This window comes from Palaemon carinicauda, chromosome 32 (assembly GCF_036898095.1).
Source record: "Palaemon carinicauda isolate YSFRI2023 chromosome 32, ASM3689809v2, whole genome shotgun sequence".
In the NCBI taxonomy this organism is placed as follows: Eukaryota; Metazoa; Arthropoda; class Malacostraca; order Decapoda; family Palaemonidae; genus Palaemon; species Palaemon carinicauda.
The window spans coordinates 80,589,608-80,604,084 of record NC_090756.1 but is presented as its reverse complement, the minus strand read 5'-3'; the positions used below and the strand labels follow the sequence as shown (position 1 = coordinate 80,604,084).

Genomic DNA, 14,477 nt, shown 5'->3' with positions numbered 1-14,477 from the left:
AATCCGCGAAGTGGTGAAGCCGTGATGGTCGAACCGCGAAGTAGCGAGGGTTCACTGTATTAGAATTTTATCATACAGAACTTAGTTTAGCTTGCATGCTTGTTTGCATGATCCATTTCCAGTTTGTTCATTGGTTTTCCTTCGAAAGGAAAAAACTATTTTTGTTTGGGTTTCTGATTGGATTTGTTGATAGCAATATAACTAGCATTTATATATGACCAAACTATTTTAACATTGTAACTAATTTTAAGATATTTTGTATTCTTTATTCATTACTTTTCAGATATTGTTCATTTATTTCATTATTTAGTTTTCTCACTGGGCTGTTTTTCCCTGTTGGAGCCCTTGGGCTTATAGCCTCGTGCTTTTTCAAGTACAGTTGTATCTTAGCTAGTAATAATAATATTTTACCTGTTCATTTCCAAGCCCCATCCTACAATTCCATGCAAATAAAATTAGCCTTTCTCCTTCAATTTCTGGAAGACCCTATCCCTTACTAAAGCCAACGTGGCGGGTAACCGTCGGAGAGCAACGAAGAGGATCTCGGGGCAAGCGAGGTCATCAAAGGTCAAACGATGGAATGAGAAGAAATTGTACAGTCATATTCATTTGTTTTCCTCATGGCAGAAGACTGAAATTTAGCCAAATCCAATTATTTAAGGTTGGAGAAGCTAAAACTAATCTGTTTTATTGCGCTAGAAAGTACAGGTGTTATCAAAGAGAAAAGAAGAGGATTGCATTGCGATACTAGGCAAGATATGCACGAGATGAATAGACAGATAAAGACAGAATTAGCTGAAGAAATGAAACATTGAAACAGAAAAAGGAAGTAAAAAAGGACTATCAAGAAACATTGTCAGCAAACAGAGCTATAAAATTAATGTGACATCGTGAAGATTTTTTTTAAAGTGATGTGATGACTGAGCGAAGATATCTATCTATCTATATGCCAAGGCACTTTCTCCAATTTTGGTGGGTAGCCGACATCAAAAAAGGGAAAAAAGGGGACCTATTCTCTACACTCGTCCCAGTTTGACGAGGGACTCGACCGAGTTCGGCTGGTACTGCTAGGGTGCCACAGCCCACCCTCCCCCATTATCCACCACAGATGAAGCTTCATAAGCTGAATCCGATACTGCTGCCACTTCCGCGGTCATCCAAAGTGACCAGAGGAAGTAGCAGGGCCTACCGGAACTGCGTCACAATCGCTCGCCATTTATTCCTATTTATAGCACGCTCTCTTGCCCCTCGCATCTATCCTCCTATCACCCAGAGCTTTCTTCACTCCATCCATCCACCAAAAACCTTAGCCTTCCTCTTGTACTTCTCCCATCAACTCTTGCATTCATCACCTTCTGTAGCAGACAGCTATTTTCCAATCTCTCAACACATTCATATCCACTCTAGCTGCTAAATCATTTCTTACACCCGTTCTCACCCTTACTACTTCGTTCTTAACCCTATTTACTCGAGATAAACCAGCCATACTCCTCAGACACTTCATCTCAAACACATTCAATTTCTTTCTCTCCGTCACTTTCATTCCCCACAACTCCAATCCATACATCACAGTTGGTACAATTACTTTCTCATACAGAACTCTCTTTACATTCATGGCTAGCCGTCTATTCTTAACCACTCCCTTCACTGCCCCCAACACTTTGCATCCTTCATTCACTCTCTGATGTACATCTGCTTCCACTCCACTATTTGCTGCAACAACAGACCCCAAGTATTTAAACTGATCCACCTCCTCAAGTAACTCTCCATTCAACATGACATTCAATCTCTAACCACCTACCCTTCTCGTACATCTCATAACCTTACTCTTACCCATGTTAACTCTCAACTTTCTTCTCTCACACACTTCCAAATTGTCACTAATTGGCCAAGCTTCTCTTCTGAGTCTGCAACCAGTACAGTATCATCCGCAAACAACAACTGATATATCTCCCATTCATGATCATTCTTGTCTACCAGTTTCAATCCTCATCCAAGCACTCAAGCATTCACCTCTCTCACCACTCCATCAACATAATAGTTAAACAACCATGGCGACATCACACATCCCTGTCTCAGTACCACTTTTATCGGAAACCAATCGTTCACTTCATTTCCTATCCTAACACATGCTTTACTACCTTTGTAGAAACTTTTTACTGCTTGCAACAGCCTTCCACCAATTCCATATAACCTCATCACATTCCACATTGCTTCCCTATCAACTCTATCATACGCTTTCTCCGGATTCATAAATGCAACATACACCACCTTACCTTTTGGTAAATATTTCTCGCTTATCTGCCTTACTGTAAAAATCTAATTCATACATCCCCTACCTCTTCTAAAACCACCCTTTACTGCTAGGATTGCATTCTCTGTCTTATCCTTAATCATATTAATCAGCACTTTACACTACACTTTTTCAACCACACAACAAAACTAATACCCCTTGAAGGAAAATTCAACAGAAGAGGATCTCTCATTGTGGAAAGACTTGGAAGAGATTAAGAGATGAATGCATGAACACAGTTGAAAGAGGAGTTGGTATGAATGGATGTAAAATCCCAGCACAGCAGAGAGAAATGCAACAAAGTACGCGATGTAGGAAATTGGGCAGCCAGACAGTGGAAAAATGTTGGCTTTATTAAGAAAATCTTAACAAAGAAATTAATATACCATACGGTCTAGGTTTCCGAGCTTAATTTGTTCTGGGGGCGAGCTCATAACTTGAAATTCTTGAATTTTAAAACAATTTTTCCTTTAAGAAATAAAGGAAGTTCACTCAATACATTCCGCAAATCAGTATACACTTACAGTATACAGTACACTCAATTTTAAACATTTGTAATGTAATTTAGTGAAAAAATTATAACTGCAGACATAAAATATGAATGAAGATTAATAATTCACAATTAAAAAAATAGAAATATCAAGTCAACTCCCACTTTACCCTTGAGAAGGGTTGTGGCTGGCGTGAGGGAGACAAGAGAGGAGGAGGAAAAGGAGTGGGTTTACTGCTTAGGAGGAAAATCTCCCTCTGTGAGCATTTCTGGTAAATTATCGCGAGGTCTTTCTTTTGAACAATGTTCACTATTACTAACTGAATAACTCTTATTTACACTTTAAGGATACTTGGTCATCTTTCTTTACATTCTTACATTCAGTTTTGACAAGGAACCTATTAATAGACAACTGCTTTGGCCATTTTCATTAAAAAGGCAGGAAAATGGGCTAAAATTCTTATGACTACTGACTGATTTCGTGCTGGTCTTGTAAGTACGTATCAACAAAAAATGTGCATACGGGGGAAAGTTTTTACTCACGTACCAAACAATGCTTGTAAATCAGAGTCGTTCATAAACCATATTAGATATCTTGGCATAATAGAATAATCATTAGAAAACTGAAGCATCTGTCAATCTTTAAACGATACTTCTTGTATCGTTTTAGTTTTTCTTATATCTATATCACTTCAGAGCAACTTTCTTCCTTCTTATTGACAGAAGGTTTATCTCTTTTCTAGGTTTCCCAGATCGGTGTTATCAGTCGCTTTTGATCGGGTAATGCCCATCTCAATTTTTTAAGGATTTCTTTTTCTTGAAATGTTGTTCAAAAGGTTTAAAGGTTTGAAGGTTTTAAAGGTCACACATGAATGACTGAGGAAAATCATCAAGCTTAGAGAGTGGTCTAGCAGTGGCATCATACCGTTCCTTTGCCTGCTGCCGAAGATTCTTAGCTTGTATGTCACATTCGTCAGCTGTACGTTGGCATTCCTTTGCAAATGAACGATGATGAGCCGGAATCCTGGAACGCAAAGGATGTCCAAACAAGATTTGCGCTGGAGATCTACCATCCGCCCGTGGAGTATTCCTGAGCTCAAGAAGCCCTCGTGCGTACTCATCCTCATCCAGCTTGCCATTTCCTGTGGTCGTCAAAATCAACTTCTTGATAATCTTCACGGTAGCTTCGGCATGACCATTTGCTTTTGGATTGTAGGGCGATGTCACGCGGTGTTCCACTCCCCATCGAGCAAGGAAACGCCACAATGTTGATGAAGCGAACTGCGGTCCTCCATCCGTTTTCAGTACTACAGGCACACCTGTGTCTGAAAATATTGGCCTCAACAAACTAACTAGTTGAGCTGCAGAAGCTGATCCATTGCACGAAGATACATACGGCCAACCTGACAGGCGATCAACGTACACAAGAAATGTCTTGCCAGAGATATGAAAATAATCAGCAGACACAGACTCAAATACTCGGCTCGGCAAGTCTTCCTGCATCAAAGGCTCATTCCGTTGACTTGGTAACAGCTCTCAGTAGCGAGAACAAGACTTCACTATGTTCTCAATGTCCCTGTCATTCCCTGGCCAGTATATAGTCTGGCGTACTCGACGCTTGGTGCGGTCCACTCCTTGGTGAGCATCATGTAGACACTGCAAAGTTTCGCTACGCAGGCTGCGAGGTATGAGAAGTCTAGGTCCATAAACTATCAAACCATCATCCACGGCCAGCATGTCCCGAATTCCCCAGTATGCTCGCAACTCTTCTGGTAAGCTATGCTTATGATCTGGAAATCCTTTCATTATTACATCTCTTAATGACAGATATTCACTATCATGTGCAGAAGCATCACGAATATTATCCAGCGTCTGGTCCCGTAGAGGTGCTAACCTTATGCCCTCCTCACGAGTAGCTAATAAAGACAATACAACAGCAGCATGCAATGGATCTGCATCATCCAGCACATCATTGTCCTCAACAAGGCTCTGAACTGGTGAACAAGAGAGTGCATCCGGCATGCTATGACATTTCCCACTTTGCCACCATGCAGCAAAAGTAAATCTGCAGAGTTTCATTCTCATACGCTGCAGTCGAGGATTTTCTATTTCTCCAAGGAGTTTTGAATTGAGAATAGGAACAAGTGGTCGATGGTCTACTACCAGGTCAAAATAAGGCAAACCAGCCAAGTAAACACTGCATTTCCTCACTGCCCAAAGTACAGCAGCCATCTCAATCTCAATTACGGCATACCTAGTTTCCGCATTCGTTAAAAACCTGGATCCACACTGGATGAGCTTCCAAGCCTCTCCATGCTGTTGCAGCAAAACAAACCCCATACCATGCAGCTTGGATGCGTCAGTTTGAAGCATAGTAGGTAAAGATGCATCAAAATGAGCCAAAACAGGAGGAGCTATGAGTGCTTCTTTAGTTTTCTCGAAAGCCATGTCATGCTGAGGGGTCCAGCACCACTCATTCCGAGGTTTAACCAGGTCCCTGAGTGGCTGTGCAGCAGCTGCAATCGCAGAAGAAAAGCTCCCAAGCTGATTGGTTAAACCCATGAATGACCTGAGATCAGTGATATTTTGTGGCTTTGGAAATTCAGCTATGGCTCTCACCTTCCGAGAATCCACACTATAACCTTCATGATTTATACTGTAACCACAAAATTCAACATTAGGCTGAGCAAAGAAAATTTTGTCTGGATTTAAGGTCACTCCAAATTTGTCACATTTTTGCACAAGTGTGATCACATGGGCTAAGAGGTCACGGTAACTAGAATCATACACCAAAATATCATCAACAATTTTGACAGTACATGGAATATCTCCCAAAGCTTGATCTCCTCGACGATTGTACTCATCTCCAGATGATACAAGCCCCATTACAGCTCGTTTGAATTTGTAACGTCCCCAAGGTGTGATGAAGCAAGTAAGATCCTGATCTTCTTCAGCAATTTTTATTTGGAAGTATCCCATCTTCGCATCCAAAGTAGTGAACCACCTGGCTCCAGTATCCACTGACGATATAGCATCATGAGGGGATCGAACTGGATATGTAGGTCTGCGCACATAGCGGTTAAGTCTTGCAAGGTCTACACACAACCGCACACCACCCATCTTCTTTGCAATAGGGACCATCGGATGACACCATTCGGTGGGGTAATCAACCTCACCAATGATATCCTTAGCAAGCAAGTCATCGAGCTGAGCTTTAATATCTGATCTCCAACAATACGGAATAGTGCGTGGTGCGGTCACTGCCCAAAGGATGTGCATCTGCTGACAGCTGAATCCTCATAGGACATCCCTGAATTTCCCTTAGATTAGTTGAAGCACCAAATACATGAGGATAAGCAGAAATGATGGAAGCTGCATGTTCTGCACGCTCTGCTTCTGTAGGGTCTCTATTGTGTGGCCATCTTGGCAATGCCATTGGTACAGACACCAAACTGCAGGTACTTGCAGACTGCATAACATCCTGAGTATCAGAAGTCACTTGTGTCTGCAAAACCTTCCTGGTTCTCAGCAGCGAGTTGCGACACTGAACATGTAACATGCTGTATTTGCGCTGGAAAGTTTTCTGGTAATATTCCCAGTGCTATACAATCAAACCAGCTCAGAAGTGCACCTTTCACTTCCTTGACGACTGATACAACTGTTGTCGTACTACGATTCCCCAAAGTTAAAAAAGCCTCAAAAGTACCCATGTTAGTGAGAGGTTGACGATCTGCTGCAATGAGACCACCCATAACGATCGGCTCCAGTGAACTCTCATGAATTCCAAGAGATTTAGCGTTCCCAAGTCCCATCACAGTTGTCTCCGCTCCAGAGTCAGGTGTCCACATAACCGAACTTGATCCTTTGGGGTGAGTGGTACTGATGCAAATCTGAGGGGTTGGACGTGATGACGCACAGTTGCTGTAAACATCTCCAATGACACTATATAGATTCTACTTTGAAGGCTTGAACGTGCTTTTATTCTTCGTTTTCTTCTTTTGAGAAGACAGTGGCTGTCTCTTTGACCTGCACACCACTGCAAAGTGGCCTTTCTTACCACATTGTTTGCAGTCCCTGTTTAGAGCCTTGCATGCCATCTTATCAAGATGGCGCTCGCCTCCGCACCCAAAGCATTGCTCCTTTAAATGGGCTGCCTTCTGACCTTGCTTGTATTGGGACACTCTTGAAACATTATACTTTTCGCTGCCCCGAATAACAGCACGACTGGCATTTGCATTTTCCGATGCTCTGCAAATATCAATAGCCATCTGCAAAGTGAGCTTCTTTTCTTCTAACATATGTTTCAAAGCCTCTAAATCTTTGGTTCCAACGACGATCCTGTCTCGTAGTCTCCTGTCCATGCAGGTTTTGCAAAAATCACAGAAAGAAGCAATCTCTTTAATGCCGCCCAAAAAATCATCGAAGGTCTCGTGCGACTCCTGGACTCTTGTACGAAAGTCGCGTCGGTCCACGATGACATTCCTTTGGTTGTGCAAGTGCAACTCCATGGCATCCAATATAGTCTTCAAGTCTGCTCCATCATCCAGTGAGAGACCATATCTCAGAGTGCGGGTCCAATTATCGTCTAACACGGAAATCATTGCTGATCGCTGCTCAGCAAGAGAGAGAGATGACATTCTTGTCAACACTGCATGTCCCTCATACTTATGACGCCACAAACCAAACTCTTTAAGAGATACTAAAGACGACAAGTGTGGTGCAGGAACTGCCCTTCCCTGAGACTGATTCCTATGATGTCCCGGGGTATCAGCAAAACCCTCTAGAATTGCGGTTGAACGTTCTTCCCTTTTCGTAGCTGCTTCTTGGGCATGATTAGCCATCTCTGCTTGCTTTGCCACAAGTACTGCCAGTTGCTCGATTTGCTTCTCCATCGTGTACGGGTACTAAAGATTTAACACTGTACTTCTTGAATGACAGTAGACAGCATAAACAAACTCACTGCGCCATGTTGTATTTCTGTTTCATGGCAGGGCAAGAGAGAACACAGAATTCGTATGGCAGCCTAACAGAAACTAAATATACATTGTAGATTTCAGTAATAGGTAAACAGTAATGATTACAGTACTCAGCAGTTTGAGTAAAAGGTACAATTATAATAAATACATTGTTACGCATAACTACAGTATGTAGTTGTACAACTAATTACACCAAAGTGTAGTTAGCAATCTCACACAAGTTAGAACCAGGATTGTGACTGGCAAGTGCTGCCAATGACTCAGAATGTGGACCTATTGGCTCCCCGCCCAAATATCCCATCCCTAGCTCACAATGATGTGAGGTTACAGACACTAATAGAAACTATCGAGCTTGAGTTGGTCTTGAACTACTATCTAGTAGATTGCCAAGCAGGGACGTTCCCAATAAGCTACCACAACCATGGACTCGTGTTAACACGAGGCCTCGGTCTCCAGAGTTGTTCATAAGAAGATTAAAGTCCATTTTCCATCGGGATTGGCTTTAGTGACCCTTTAGCTGTGATGGCAAATAACTTGGTTCTTACTATCCTTTGCATTTGGATCTTATCGGACTGTACCATCGTGTACTGTACATCGTACTAGGTATGCAGTCACTTTAAAATTCTTGCCTTCTCCATCATAAGGCTCAGTACTACTTAGTGCAGTATTCTGGAAATTTTATTTCAATTGAGATCATATTGTTGAATAATTATAATAATCTTGCCATTGAATCGGTGGAAATTCAAAAGTTCAGACTTGCTGCAAATGCTTTTCTGTTGAATGGTGTACATGTCTCTTTAGGAAAACCACCATCCCCTCTTGCAAAAAGAATTTAATTCTTTCCTTTTTTTTGTTTCTTAGGATGCTCATATTACATTTTCTAAATGACTCCTAAGTTAGGCTTTTCAAATTTCCCTTAGATACAGGTGTTTCAATCTCTCTTGACATAGAATTAGTATACCGAATAATTGTTCCAGAAGTGGTTACTCGGGCATCAAGAGATGTCTAGTTCTATATTCAATCATAAGTTTCAGATTGATATTTTCCTATAAGAGACTCAATTGGCAAGATCAGTACTGTACTTGCAGTACTGTACCAGAAATTTTGTGACATTTTACTTCATATCATGGGGTCGCCTGTGCCAGGTGAGTATACTGCTTAGCTGTCACGCTTTCACCATCAATAGAACTTGTAAAAGAAACAATACAGTAATTTATGATAAACTCTCAACATAGCGTAAAAGCTAAAGTAGATTGCAACATGAGGGTATGTATGTACTTGAAGGTACAAAATAAAAGTATTCATAAGTGTAATATTGTAAATAGATACTGAGATAATACATAAGCATTTTGTCACCGACAGTTTGTATTCCATTTAATATTAGGGAATATTTTTAAGCTAGAAACAACAAAATTATAAGCTTTTTATTACATGTACATATTTGCAATGTTTATTGTCAGTTGTTTGATAAGGGATGATATTTTATTAATGATACTGTTTTATATTTTGGGTTTAGTTATGTACAAATAGGTGTACTGTACATATTTTTTATCGCTGTGAAATGAAAATTTGTAAGAAAAACTCTGTTGGTGGTCAAAAATGCAAAAGGAGTAACAGATAATCATGAAAATAATGATAAACTTATTACAAAAATACAAGTTTTATTACAGGCAGATGAACTATTATGTATTATGAAAGTCTAGCTAATTATAACTTCTTGACATAACGGTAAAGTCTAGCTGATTAAAACTATTTGAAATAACAGTAAATTCTGTGTCATGCATTGTCTCCCAGAAGTTTTGGATAAATAAAAATTAATGATTCACTGCACAAGTTTTTTAAGTACTTTTCTGTGCAAAAAATTGTACACCCATATTTTTAGAGGAGTTAAAAGTTGAGAATAAACAAATACTTTAAATTCAAAAAGATTGCCAGATTTCATCATTAAGCAAGCTTGTTTTAAAATATACAAAAAATACTGTGAATAGTTGAAAGCTATCAATTATAAGTACTCACCGCACATAGTTGTGGTCACCACAACTTTCTTAGCCTTATTGATATGCAAAAAGATAGACTTTTGAGTAAGATCCCTCAGAGAGGCAGAGGCGTTATCTATCGAAGAGGCAAAGTGCAAGACTTTATCCAGGTCCAAGTTTGGTGCTACATATCGGGGAAGTTTTTTGTTGAAGCTCGCTGCAAAGAGATTGATTTGCAGTTCCGGAACTTGCTCTAGAATGAAACAGAAGGATTTTACGTCCAGAGACCATTCTGTTTCCCGAGGCTTGTATCTCGACAAGGCGTCCGCCGACATATTGCGAACCCCTTCGAGGTGAACTGCTGAAAAATGCCATTTCCTCCATTTTGCTGAAGAGAGAATGGCTAGGATTACATGGTTGATCTCAGGAGTTCTGGAGCTCTGTCTGTTGACATAGTATACTATTGTGTTGTTGTCGATGACCAATTATTCACTTTGGGATTTGGAAGTTGTGGAAATTGAGAATGTTCTTATTTAATCAAAGTCAAATATTTTTATGATAGCCACTGCTAATTCAGTATCTTACAAAGATTCAACTCATGTTTTTTTTTTTTATTGGTGTTTGCATCATTATGAGGGTAGTCTAAAAGAAACTTACAGACCTGTAGACTTTACCAGTAGTAAGCATATGTACTTTTCACGCTTTATTTATACAGACGAAACAGTTTAAATAAACCGTGATCAGGAATACCATTTGAGATAGATAAGCTCAAATCAATTCCAGGAGACTTTAAATTTGGAGAATGTAGATATAGGCTAAATAGCATTCCAACAAGGTGCCACCTTGAAAGCTAGAATAATTATCATTCATATAGATGGGATATTTTCATAAATGTCCCACCTTTTCCTTTATATTGTCCTTGTCATATAACATTTAACAGCTTGAAATACTCAATCATGAAATATTCCCGAATCACTTTGTGTCAGACCTGAGCAAACATGGGTATTAATCCTTTCGTGGTTGCATCTTTAAAGAAATTTTGAAAAGGCCAATAGATTAACAGAATAATTTAAGTGACATACTGGGACATTGCAAACCTGGCCGTCTCAATCCCATGAATATTGGTGAAACAAGCATAGTTGCCGACTCGTACATACTCGAAATAACAATTGTACAATGTTACCATTGTAAGAAAGATTTTTGGCTCCTCTGTTTAAGCTCTAAGGAGTATGTTGGCATGGTTCTCCAGTGGAACCATGAATTGATGGACCTATTTTTTACAATTATTGTACCATCAATAAACATTCATAACATTGAGTGCTTATGTTTTAGGTTAAACTTAAATGGCATTCTATTTTTGTAAATATTTTAGATATGTATAACATTACTTTTGATGTTTTCTTTAAAATATGTAGTGTAAAGAAATAAGACTTACTCTTGAAATTTAGGTTGTATCAATAAGATTAAGGATAACACTGTAGTGAATCATTAATGGATTTATGGGTACCCTTATGTCGAGTTGAAGGGACCACTTGCCAAAAAGATCCTTTTCAAACGAACAGCGACTAACTTGAAAAAAGAACACATTTAAGTAACTTTCTTTGTCAATATGTTTTTTGTTTTTTTTTTCAGGAAGGGGCCCGGCTGGAATGCCAATAAGGGGGTATAGGAAGAAAAACTCAAAATCCTGAAAAAATTCACTGAGCTTTGTATGGCAATGGAGAATGCATATACAAAGTACTTTGTCAAAATTTTTCTTTTACTTTCATAGTTACAGGGTGGTTAGTAAAAGTAACCCAATAAACCTAAACATTGTTCCCTACAAAAAAATGCAGTATTTCTTTTTTTATAGTAGTTTTTGAAACAAATTGTGACCAATGACATCTGTATAAGTTCCACGAGTCCCAAGACTATGTATTACATGGTAAATTACACCCTTTGCCCTTCAGTCCTACCTCAAAACTCATAAGGAATACACATTTGAGTTTGACCCTAGACATTCACTGGTTTTTACGTCTGTTTTTCTGGTATTCGGCAAGAATTTAATCATTTCAAAGAGGATAAGACAATTTCAATATCTCCCTAACATAAGGAAGAAGAAAATTCGCTATAATAATAGTTCGGAAGTAAGTAATATTTGCAAAATTACCGGAGTTAGTGAAGGAGAGAGATGATGAAGGAGCGACCGTCTCGGCTAAAGAAGCAAGATATAGAGCAAAAGGATCTTTATTTATGATTAAATTATGATAGATAACTTTGTATTTATTTATTAATATCCAAAAAAGAACATAAAATTCATAATAGTCATGATTTATTATTATTGTCTTGTATCTGAAAACTATACTTATTGACCTTAAAATTCTTTCTTCTCTAGTTTTAAAGATATAGCATTGAAATTTGGTATGTAACTTATTTTCCATATTTTTGTTTCATATTTTTTTTCTTTTTTCCCAAAAATGTAGGGTTTATTTTTTACCATAATGAAAAAATACATTTCTAGCAAAAAAATTACTAATAAAAAAAAACACTATTTTATTTCAGGTCCCTATCACGTCTATATAGGATATTAATCCCTGGTCTTAATATTAAGTATCAATGGAGGATATAGAATTTGAAAAACGCTGATTTTCAAGATGAATCGCCCTGGCGTCGCAAAACCGAAGGTCGAAGGCAAAAATCCTATGCAGTTTGGAGATATCCTAAGTCACCTTAGTAAGTGGCATGAATGTCAAAGTCCTGTCCTTAAAAAATGGCATTAGCCAGCCAGTCCCCTTAGGTAAATTTAAGGTATCCTTATATTGTATAATAATTGTACACAGTATATAAATGCATTATTGTTTCAAGAAATGTTTTATTTTGGTTGAATAGTGTGCGTCTGTTCCTGTTTCCTTTCGTCTATCTTTCTGTCCCATCTCTCTAACTTTTCCATCATACTGCAACTGCCAGGTTTTCCCTCTTGTTGATTATGGGGGTGAACAGAGTCCAAGGCCTTTTGTAGAGTGTATAAAGGGATTAAGGGGACCGGCTGGCTAATGCCGTTATTTAGGGACAGGACTTTGACATTCATACCACTTAATAAGGTGAATTAGTACATCTCCAAACTGCACAGGATTTTTGCCTCTGACCTTCGGTTGGGCAATGCCAGGGCAATTTATCCTGAAAATGACAGTCTTTTTTAAATTCTATCTCCTCCCTTGATACTTGATATTAAGACCTGGAATTACTACTCTATATAGACCTGATGTAGACCTCCAATAAGATAGTTTTTTTTTCTAAAAGGAATTTTTTTGGTAGATATGAATTTTTTCATTATGGTAAGAATATAAGTCCTATAAATCATTGAAAAAACTAAGAAAAATAATGAAACAAAAATTGGAAAAAAGGTCTCTGTTTGATTGTTTTATAATGTCTTCCTAAGTTATATACCAAATTTCAATGCCATATCTTTAAAACTAAGGGAGAAGATAGAATTTGAAGGTCAATAAGTAGTTTTGAGATACGGGCATTCAAAATTTTTCTTTGTTTTTACAAAGACAATATTGATAAATCATGATTATTGTGAATTTTATGTTCTTTTTGGATACTTAAACCAAAACAATGTTATTTATCATAATTTAATCGTAGATAAAGATCCCTTTGCTCAATATCTTGCTTCTTTTGGAGAGACACTCGTTCCTTCATCATCTCTCTCCTTCACTAACTCCGCTAATATCTACGATATTGCACAATTCTGAACTCTTATTAGAGAAAATTTTCATCTCCTTTATGTTATCGAAATGTTGAAATTGTGTTTTCCTCTTTGGCATGATGAAATTCTTGCCGAAACCAAGAAAAACAGACATAAAAGCAAGTGAATTTCAGAGGTCATACTCAAACGTGTACTCTCTCTGAGGTTTGTGGTAGGACTGAAGAGCAAAGGGTGTAATTACTGTGTGATACTTCGTCTTATGGATCATGGAGTCTAGACAGATGCCATTGCTCACAATTTGTTTTATATTAAAATGTAATAATTATAAAAATTTATGATAACAGAAGAAATACTGCATTTTCTTGAAAGGATTAATGTTTTTGATGTATTGAGATACTTTTACTAATTACTCCAAACTATGAAAGTAAGAGGAATTTTGACAAAATATTTTGTACACATATTTTCCATTGCCCTACGAAGCTCAGCGAATAATTTCTGGATTTTGCACTTTTCGTCCTATATCCCCATATATTGGCATATCGGCCGGGCCCCTTAATATTGTTAGAAGCATTACTGTACAGTTGTTTCAATAATTATTTCAGAGTTGAATAACATATTTAATTGTGACTATTATGCTGATCTTTATCTGCTACCATGTCATTTTAGGCTTAATGTTGACATTTATATTAAGTATAAGTACATAATATTGTATGTAAATAAATATGTAGATGTAGTGTATAACTTTATATCTAATACAGAAGAGGAAATCATTTCAAAGTCCTATCTTCAATATTGTAGCGTTGGCTTAGAGGAGAGACATCGACTATGGTTTGATCTTGCTCGGGCGACTGAGTAGCACACGAGCCTTGCATATCAATTCTCAGTGGAAGCCTTCGTTAACTTTCCATATGAATTCGGAAAAGGAAACACACAAATAAAGACATGTCAGTGAGAAATGAGACATCAGTGAAGTAGATCGTAAATAAAGGATCCATAAACTGCATACGAAGGAAGAAGGTTATATTTGTTTTCTTTGAAAGAATGATAATTTTGC

General features: G+C 38.2%; 1 protein-coding gene across 6 annotated transcripts in view; it reads left to right on the top strand.

Annotated features, from left to right (window-relative positions):
- The window catches only part of LOC137625409 (uncharacterized), a 258,701-nt gene that overhangs the window by 229,063 nt on the left and 15,161 nt on the right, over positions 1-14,477 (top strand). Inside the window, exon 11 of one of the 6 annotated variants that reach the window (XM_068356314.1) lies at positions 14,222-14,447. The exons of the other annotated variants lie outside the window; for them this stretch is intronic. Coding sequence (XP_068212415.1) covers positions 14,222-14,257 — 36 coding nt within the window. The 3' untranslated portion in view covers positions 14,258-14,447. Of the gene's footprint in view, positions 1-14,221; positions 14,448-14,477 lie in introns of those variants that run through there. 6 annotated transcript variants of the gene reach the window in all.